The 9,722-nt window shown below is 40.7% G+C and overlaps 2 protein-coding genes across 2 annotated transcripts in view; one reads left to right on the top strand and one right to left on the bottom strand.

The window, feature by feature from the left end:
• LOC139312253 (cullin-associated NEDD8-dissociated protein 1-like) overlaps positions 1-1,513 on the top strand; it is a 29,987-nt gene extending 28,474 nt beyond the window's left edge. Inside the window, exon 15 of the mRNA XM_070936873.1 lies at positions 827-1,513. Coding sequence (XP_070792974.1) covers positions 827-1,054 — 228 coding nt within the window. The 3' untranslated portion in view covers positions 1,055-1,513. The remainder of the gene's footprint in view (positions 1-826) is intronic.
• A 2,160-nt stretch (positions 1,514-3,673) lies between these two features.
• On the bottom strand, positions 3,674-7,760 carry RPL32 (ribosomal protein L32). The gene is made up of 4 exons (XM_070933592.1): positions 7,656-7,760; positions 5,788-5,888; positions 5,463-5,644; positions 3,674-3,848 (listed from the first exon to the last, which is right to left on the bottom strand). The coding sequence occupies exons 2-4, from the start codon at positions 5,881-5,883 to the stop codon at positions 3,719-3,721; spliced, it is 408 nt and encodes a 135-aa protein (XP_070789693.1). The 5' UTR covers positions 5,884-5,888; positions 7,656-7,760; the 3' UTR covers positions 3,674-3,718.
• Positions 7,761-9,722: the final 1,962 nt, after the last annotated feature.

The following is a 9,722-nucleotide window of genomic DNA, read 5'->3' on the forward strand; positions in this document are numbered from 1 at the left end:
TGTGGTGGTTCTCCTTCCCCCAAGGCTGATTCCATTAGGTGTTGGCTATAGAAGGAACAACTCCAAACTTGGACCTCTCATAATGTGGGACATCTCGGGGCTTAATTATCTCTGTCCCATTTAAAATTTAAATGTCCTCACCTAAGCAGTTTTATCAGCACTGGGTAGAAAAACCATCAATATGGTGGTGATACTATACTGGTATATCTTCATCCCTAGCTATACGAATGATGTGCTTGAGGCTTTTACCCAGGCCTAGTGACTGTGAGGGATGGGGAAGAACAGGTTGCAACTCAACCCTGACAAGACCAGGTGACTCTGGGTTTTTGCCCTCTCCCTTGGATCTAATGGTTTTTCGTCTACAACTCTTGATGGGATTGCATTTCTCCAGTTTTGGGCTTGATCTCAGGTCTTCCTGATATCAGCTTCTACCCGGAGAGTAGGTGGTAACATGGCTAGGAATGGTCTTTGCAGATTTGTCTTGTGCACTACTTATGGACCAGGAGTCTCTGCTATCCTTCTTGCCTTTATTGGATTCCTATAACTGGGTTCCTACAATGTGTTGTATATTGGGCTGTTCTTGAAGAACTCCGAGATTTCAGCTGGTCTAGAATATGCAGAGATTAATGAATGTGGCTGTTGTATTTTAGACTTATTTAACATCTCCTAAGTGTTCTACACATGGGCAGGTATGTAGTCAGATTTCCTTTTCTTGACAACACAAAAAGTCACTGAATACATGTATCAATGTGATTAAGACTGGTAATATTTTAATTTTGCCCGAGTATCTTTTAAAGGTATTCTAATCATATATTTTTTTTTCTAGGTAAAGGCTGGTTCTGTAAAACAGGAATTTGAGAAGCAAGATGAACTGAAACGTTCAGCAATGAGGGCAGTAGCTGCTCTACTGACCATCCCAGATGCCGATAAAAGCCCTGTAATGGCCGAATTTTCTTCCCAAATCCGAGCCAATCCAGAAATGTCTTCCCTCTTTGAAAGCATTCAGAAGGATCCCACTTCATTATCAGCATCAGAATCAATGGAACTGAGTTAGAATTTTTGGACTATTTTGTCTGCTTCTTACAATCCACTGTTTCCAGTGCAGGAGCTAGAAATGATTTTAGAGACAGGCGTCATTTTAAAAATGACAATTATTTCTATTGAAGCAAAGTAAGATTTCAGATATGATAAAAGGAACAGCAACCTTATTTTTCAGTTACCACTTATTCTGAAATGCAATCATGCCGAAATAAGAGTCAACCTAATTACAGCATTGACAAATTTACCACCCCTATTATTAAAGTGAAAACAATGAATTCTTAAAAGTGATGACAGACTATTATGCTGTACCCCCAAATGAATCAATAGATGTGGCAATTACATCAGTTAAATACTGGTGTTCCATGTTTGCAGATATTACAATTAAGTGATTTTTCATAGTGTTACAAGATTTTATACCCATTGCCCTGCCTCCCTCCTTTGAAATTAATATTAAATTACAGAAGTATCTCAACTGTCTTCCAAGATTGAATGCCTTATGCTTCATTAATGTGGTTTGTCTGCCACTAATTTTTTTGTCTTGTATGGACCCTCTTGCTACAATTCTTGTTTTTTAAAAGGAGCTAATACCAAAGCAATTATTATTTCAAAGTATATAAAATTAGCATGTTATTATCAAGAGACATTCATCTGGTATAAAGTATGCAAGTTATGAATTGGCACCGTTCATTTGTCAAAATGAAAATACAACTGTAGTATTCTCATTTTTTTTTTCATTCAGCAAGGATCATATTGTGCCTTGCAGCTTCTGATTACATTTCATTGGGGGAGGGGAGTCATATACCACTTAATATGTGAATCACTTAAGTGCTCTATTTATAAAACAGGGTGTCACCTTTTGCTGTACATGCATCAGAATAAAGTCAAATATATAAATGACGAAATTTGGTTAATTATTGGTTTTCTACCCAATTAACTTTTGTATGGACACTTAAGAAAAATAACAATTTTGAAAACGCTAGATAATTGTTATGATACAGACAAGCAAAATTAACATACTGGAGCCAAAGAATCATAATGAAGCCTAGTTGTTTCCAACGCTGAAATTCAATTTACAACAAAATGCAAGTGGCACAATTCACAATACCTCCAGGTATAGGGACATTTTATATGCTTTATATGAATTTGAACTTGCTACTCTATACAAAATAATTTTAAAATCTATGATTTTAGGTAAAGGTTCCCCTCACACATGTGTGCTAGTCGTTCCTGGCTCTAGGGGGCGGTGCTCATGTTTCAAAGCTGAAGAAGCAGCGCTGTCCAAAGACGTCTCCGTGGTCATGTGGCTGGCATGACTAAACGCCAAAGGCACATGGAATGCTGTTACCTTCCCACCAAAGGTGGTCCCCATTTTTTTACTTGCATTTTTTTACGTGCTTTCGAACTGCTAGGTTGGCAAAAGCTGGAACAAGTAACGGGAGCTCACCCCGTTATGCAGCACTAGGGATTCAAACCACTGAACTGCCAACCTTTCAATTGACAAGCTCAGTGTCTTAACCACTGAGGCACCATGTCCCTCTTAAAATCTGTGATTTTAAGCACACTTAAATGTTAATGAAACAAAATTGTGAAGCCATTTTGAGAAGACAGAATCTTAATCAGTTGACATTTAAGTAATTGGGTTTGAAGTACAGCTCCATCTTCACAAGTACTATTGTCAAGCCAGCTAACCCCTATGCTACACTGTATATGCATTTCATCTTTCTTCCCCAAATTAAGGATTTTTCATTATGTATTCTCATTTTATTTATTTACTAAAATTTCTCTGGACAATTATCTAAAGCAGGATTGTCAAGCTCAAGGCCTACTGGCTGGTGCTTACATCTAACCCATGGGGCCACCCTGAAATCAGCGGACCAGCCAAGTGCCTCTACCAGTGAAAACAGAGCCCGGGAGGGCCGCATGCAGGCGCCTCGGGCTCCGTTTTTGCTGGCAGAGGGTTGCAGGAGGCTGTCGCAGCTAAAAATGGAGCAAGTGACATTGAGCTGGCCAGCTCCCCCCCCCCCCCCCCCCCAAGCCAAACACAATGAAATTGAGTTTGACAACCCTGATCTAAAGTATAAGGAACTTACTAAATTATATTTCTGCCTTCTAGGGTTTCAGCTACACTCCCATTTGTCTCACTTGCAAATTGAATCAAAATTTCTTTCAAATCTTTATCCATATAAATACAATGTTGAACAGGACCCCGATCTGAACTCCTATGGTACTCCTCTCAATAATTCTACATTGCATTGCTTCAAGCCAGCTATGTGGTATATCCATTTAATTGTAATTAAATTCAGCCCATACTGAATTAGCTTGCTAATCAAACGTAGTATGTCATTATATCTGGAAAGCAAGACATATTATGTACAGCATTCCCCACAATCTTTTGGAACTTGTTCAATGAAAAATGTAGGTTGTTAGTCTGGGAGGGTTTTCTGCTGAGGTTCATCTGACAATCACTGATTTCCAACTGCATGCTTGACAATATATTCTTTTGCACTAGAACAAATTATATTTGTGCAAATATTTATTAGCAATCTCACTAATTTTAGAGCTGCCTCATTTCAGAAATTAGGATTTCTTTCATGGGTGCACCACCTAATTCAATTCATGCCAAGAACACACATTTTCCAAATTTTATACTTTATTAAATATAGTTGTTCAAGACAAACTATTCATTTTCTTCACTGCGCAGTCTGGCATTTGGATTGGTAACTTTGATAGCAAGCTGAGCTGCTCTCTCCACAATTATCTTCCGGTTCTTGGATGAAACGTTATGAGCAATTTCTGCGCAAAATGACCTAAAAGCAATCACAGAAGAATGTTACAAGTTCTTTGTTAATGTATTGAATGTTTCTAAGAAATTTTCCTCAAAATGATTTTTATTAAATTCCAGACAGTGAAAAAACATCTACTCTGAACAGAAAATACAACTAATCTAGATATGCAACATACCTTCCTCCCCACAACCACCTTCCTATGAAATGAGTTGGGGAGAGTAAGTGATTGATCCAAAGCTTTCATGACTATCTCTGGCTTTCTAGCAGGGTGCCTTAATTCACTAGACCAGGGGTCAGCAACCCACAACTCTAGAGCCGCATGTGGCTCTTTCTTCCTTTTGCTGTGGCTCCGTTGCTGGTCGGCTCCACAATTGATAGGGTTTTTGGTTAGGACAGGTAAAGGAAAAAGGACGCCATGCTAGGAGGAGACTCTATGGTGGGGGAACCAGACTTCCAGTCAGCAGAGGAAAAAGGATGCCACGCTAGGAGGAGACTATGATGGGGGAACCTTTGTGGCTCTTTGAGTGTTTCAAGTTGCCGAGCCCTGCACTAGACCAAACTGGCTCTAATTATTCTCCTGCCTCTGTTAGGAAGGAAGGCAGCAGTGGGTACAGTTTTGGTACTATAGCTTTATGTTCTCCAGGCTTGGCTGCAAACTCTGGGAAGGCTCCCTTTTTACTCTTTTTTCTTCATAGTTTTACTTGGAGCATTAAAGTCAAAAGCCTGGATTCAATATAGTCCTCAATTTACAACAGTTCATGACCGTTTGAAGTTTACAACAGCACTGAAAAAAGTGACTTATGACTATTTTTCACTTATGACTGCTGCAGTATCCTCAAGGTTAAGTGAGCAAAAATCAAGACACTTGGCAATTGACTCATGATGGATGCAGTGTCCCAGGATCGTGTGATCAGGATTTGCGACCTTCTGTCAAACATAATCAATGGAGAAGCCAGATTTATTTAAATAACCGTGTTACTAATTTAACAACTGCAGTGATTCATTTAACAACTGTGGCAAGAAATGTCATAAAATAGACAAAATTCACTTAACTGTGTTGCTTAGCAACAATTTTGGGTATCAATTGTGGTTGTTAAGTCAAGAACTACCTGATGCCCACAACACAACTGACTGCCGGAGTCAATCCTATGTTATGCCTTATTGGATCTGTTTGGGATAAATATGTCCCCACTGCCCTGGGATTAATGTTCAAGATGATGTGGTATATATTATACAGCGATGGGAGCTGAAGAAAAAAAGTGAGAGTAAAATGCAGTCACAGTCCAGGATTTCTAGTTCTTATTACTATTTTTTCCAATCTTTAAATACTTTCCATCAATAATGGCAATGTAAAAATTGTTTTCATTTTATCAGCCATCTATTTTTACATTATAATCTTTCAGCAACACTAAAAAATTTTGTAAAGGCAATGAAGTAACAGAACTCGTCTTAGGCAGGCAGAACAAGACATTCTCAGGAAGAGAATAACAAAAAAGATACCCAGAAAAGATGCCTAAACCAAAAAGACCAGTTTAATGGATTCTATCTTCATTTCAGAACGACTTAATTTTTACATATAGCAACGCAATATGGCAGATCCTAAATAATAATTACAAAACACTTTTTCCAACTTACTTGTTGCTCATCATTAGCACCTCTAGCTCTTTGACATTATGAACAAGAAATTTCCGGAATCCCGAGGGCAGCATGTGTTTTGTTTTCTTATTGCTCCCGTAGCCAATGTTGGGCATCAAGATCTGACCCTTAAATCTTCTGCGAACTCTGTTGTCGATACCTCTTGGCTTGCGCCAGTTACGCTACAAGAATTCAAAAGCAATTAGAAGAACTTCAACGTTTTCAGAGACAGTCATTTTAAAGTTCTTGAAGACCCACAATAAACCACCAACCATAGTATTTTAACGTTAACTTAGGATTTAACATTCACAAAAAGAATATCTACCTTGATTTTGACATAGCGATCAGACTGATGACGGATGAACTTCTTGGTCCTCTTTTTGACAATATTAGGTTTGATGAGAGGCCTCAGAGCTGGCATTGTAACTACAAAAAAAAAAAACATATGTATGGAATTATGGCCTGTAGGTTGTAAATAACGTATAAACTTGTTGCAGAATATCTTCCGTTTGCTTGCACGTTTCAGAGCCAGAAACAGAATGGGTGTTTTCTGCAACTTATATCCCTCCGTTGTCCAAAGCTGGAAGAGTACAAAAACTCTCCAGATGCGATCCTGGGAGGTTATTGGTTTAAAATGTGAGTTTCTGATCTCTCGTTTTCCAATATTTCTTTAGTATACTTCATTCTTAAAAATGATACAAATTCTATATTAATTAAAGCAACTAACAGCAAAACCTATGGGTCATCTATTACAAATAGACTCATGGAAAGTGGAAGCTTTGTCGGAAATAAGATTAACTATTCCCAATTGTTATTTAGATTTTTAAAATTTGTAAATATTGAATAAGACTGCAAGGTAATCTATATATACCATTCTAAAAATACATCGCAGGATGATGGATGAGCAAGGTAATAGTTGCTTTTCTGTGCCCGGCCACTATTCTTCCAATTGTCTTACAATTTTAAATTTTCATGTGAAAAAAGAGACTTGCCCTTGGGAATTGTGAAGTTTTCAATTGTACAAAACATAATATCCCTATAGTTCATTTTCAAATCATGGCAAGAATGCAGACACTGGGAAGATTAGCAAAATCTACCTTCTTTCATTGCTAACTGAAAGGCTGGTATGTGAAAATATATAATTTATATATAGTGCATGCATATATAAAAGGAACAAGCCCTATAAAGTTTGTATTTCATAGAAAGGACCAAATGGCTTTTATAAGCTAAGGCTATGCATAAAATGATTGCTACTGCTATGAAACAACTGGGTCTTGGTAATTTAATAAAAGTATCCAACAGGCTTCATCATCAATGAAGTTTTATCAGGTGAAAGAGCAGGTGTATGTATCATTCCCACAACACCCACAATTGGCTAAATGAAGGGATCAATGCGCTGGGATAACTATCAACTGATTTATGTCAAGTACAAAACAATGGTCTTCATTACAGTACAGGTAGTCCTCGAATTACGATCACAACTGAGCCCAAAATTTATGTTGCAAGTGAAACGCTTGTTAATTTGAGTTTTGCCCCATTTTGCCAATTTTCTTGCCGCCGCTGCTAAGGGAATCACTACATTTGCTAAGTTAATAACACGGTTGTTAAGCGAATCTGGATTCCCCCCCCCTTTGATTTTGCTGGTCAGAAGGTCGCAAAAGCGGATCGCATGGGAACTGCAACCGTCATAAACACGAACCAGTTTCCAAGCTGGTCCGAATTCTGATCCTATGGCCGTGGGGATGCTGCCAACGGTCGTTAAGTGTGAAAAACGGTCATAAGTCACTTTTTTTTCAGTGCCGTTGTTAAATTTAGAACGGTCACTAAGCGAATAGTAAGTCGAGGACTTCCTGGACTTCCATAATTCCCAACCCGCATGCAGACCAGGGGCTGCCACAAAACTCTCCTGCCGCCTCTGAAACCAGCAGATCCAATATATCGCCTTCTGAGCGAGGAAGGATCTGGGCCTGCCAGCTCTGGCGCTTGTCCGCCTGCTGCAGATCCACCCCACCCGAAGAAACCGAAGCCTGCAACCGCCCCCCAGTTACAACGTGCGAGAAAACCCGCCGTTTCTCCCCGCCTCGGAAAAGAACGGCGGGAGGTGATGGAAACCATCTCCGGGCAGCCCCGAGAAGGAAGAAAACTTCGCCGCAATGTCTCTACGGCCAGGATGGCAACGGATTCCCCACTTACCGACTATCTTAAGTGCCGCAGTAAGGATACCTTGGCGGCACGGAAGGAAAGAGAGAGAGGAACCGGAAGCCGCAAGGGTTGATGGGACCCTCGGGAAGGTGGGGGGAAAGTCCTAGAAGGTCGGGTGAGAGCCTTTCGAGACGGATGAAGTGCCAAGGGAAAGCTGTGCCACCTAGCCGGTCAATGTCATCAACGGACGCCTTTATTTAAATTCTATTGAATTTCATTGAATTCTGTTTAGATAAAATCCTCATTTCAACTCAATCACAGCTGCGACGTCGGCTGGCAAAGAACAAGGACCTGCGTACGTCACTTCCGCCAGCAGGGGCAAATTGTAGACGAGGAAAGTAGCCTACGGAAGTAAGAAAGTGTAGAGAGGGAGCCACGCTTGCAGTTCAATTGAGAGTTCCTTATAAAATTTAAATAGAGGACCCCGGACAGGGCAGCGGCAGAGTCGTCTGGAAACAAAGCGTGCGCACCCACAAACTCTTGTGGCTCGCAATTTCTCAATGCTTTTTACAGATTTTTGTCTTTACATTAATTGCATTTTAATTGAATGTAATATATATATTTTTTTAAAAAAATATCTGTCCTCTGATCTTAATATCTATGGGGCGGGAAAAAATGAATGGATGATTTTAGTATGAATTCCACGGTAGAAAATCTTTTCTGATGTTCCAATTATCCACGTCCTCCTTTGCCTGTTCAACTATTGGGTAACCCTAGAACACGAACAGGTTGAGTTCTGTGAATAACATCACTTCTTTAGTTGAAAGTAGAAAAGATTTAGGAGACCCCCATTATGAAAGTAAAAAGGATTTAAGTGAAAATATGGACCAAGATTAAATATCAAGGAGACAAATTTGTCAGTCTGCATGCTGAATGACTACAATTGGTGGCAAACAGGCTTGAGGGAAGATGAAAGGCAGCCGATGAGGTCGGACCTTCCAAGAGATTATTGGAATGTTCATAGAACAAATTATTACTAGTAATTTGTCAATTAATTTGTCAAGATGATGCTTGCTTGAGCAATTTCCAGCAGCCAAGAATGTGATTAAAATTCTGCATTCTGTCTCCCCACTTTTCAAAAGTCATCTCTAATTTCTAATGGAAAGAGGAAAAAACTATAGAACTTCAACTATAGAGGTGGATCCGTCTATAACCGTGACGGCGAACCTATGGCCCGCATGCCACAGGCGCACGCCATCCGTCACCCCAGCCAAGCTTCACCATGCATGTGCACACGTTTCCCGCTGGCCGGCTGGTCTTCGGGTCTTTGCCATGTATGTGTGGGGGACACGGTGCATGCACAGGGGGCGGGGGGAGCCCTCTCACATTGCATTTTGGGGCTTCACGCCCTGTTTTGGCTTCCAGGTTGGTGCAGGAGGTTTTCCAGGCCCAAAAAGGGGTGTGGGGGCCCCCCTGCGCCTCATTTTGGGCCTGGAGGGCCTCCTGCACCAACCTGGAAGCCAAAAGGGGCTGGCAGGGGTGCATGAGGGGGGGTCACACGTGCATGTGCGGGGGGGCAGGGGGAGTGCGGGGGTTACACGCATGCGCAGGGCACATGTGGGGGGGGTTACACCTGCGTGGGGCACATGGGGGGGTGTCACATGTGCATTGCAGGGAGCTGTGCAGGTTGACTGCTAGGCTTAGCAGCATTTCAATAAGCTCCCAGCAGTTTAACCTTAAGCCAACATTCTCAGCATGGCTTGACAGAAGACTCACATCACATCCCAACTTAGATTACATTAGGATGTTTATTGCAGACAAGACTGAAGCTTCACACATAACAGTTGATAGCTATCTGCAATGCAAAATTATTTTTTCTATATTCCCAAAGGTTTTGCCCTTCTGTTTTTCTTTATTAACAGATTCTTGGCCAGCTTTGAAATTTATGCAGTCGTCCTCTTTAGCCTGGGAACTACTGCTGTTCCCATCTCCTCAGCCTTCATACCAGTCCTCCCATTTTACAGCTTCCTCAGCCTTATGATCATCTCTTTAGCTGGCTTGTTTTGAAATTTGTTTTAGCACTTTGAACATTATAGCAGCTGTCAAAGGCAAGTTGCT

The sequence above is a fragment of the Pituophis catenifer genome, unplaced genomic scaffold (assembly GCF_029215685.1).
Source record: "Pituophis catenifer annectens isolate HBS135680 unplaced genomic scaffold, rPitCat1.0.hap2 SCAF_2, whole genome shotgun sequence".
Taxonomy (NCBI): domain Eukaryota; kingdom Metazoa; phylum Chordata; class Lepidosauria; order Squamata; family Colubridae; genus Pituophis; species Pituophis catenifer.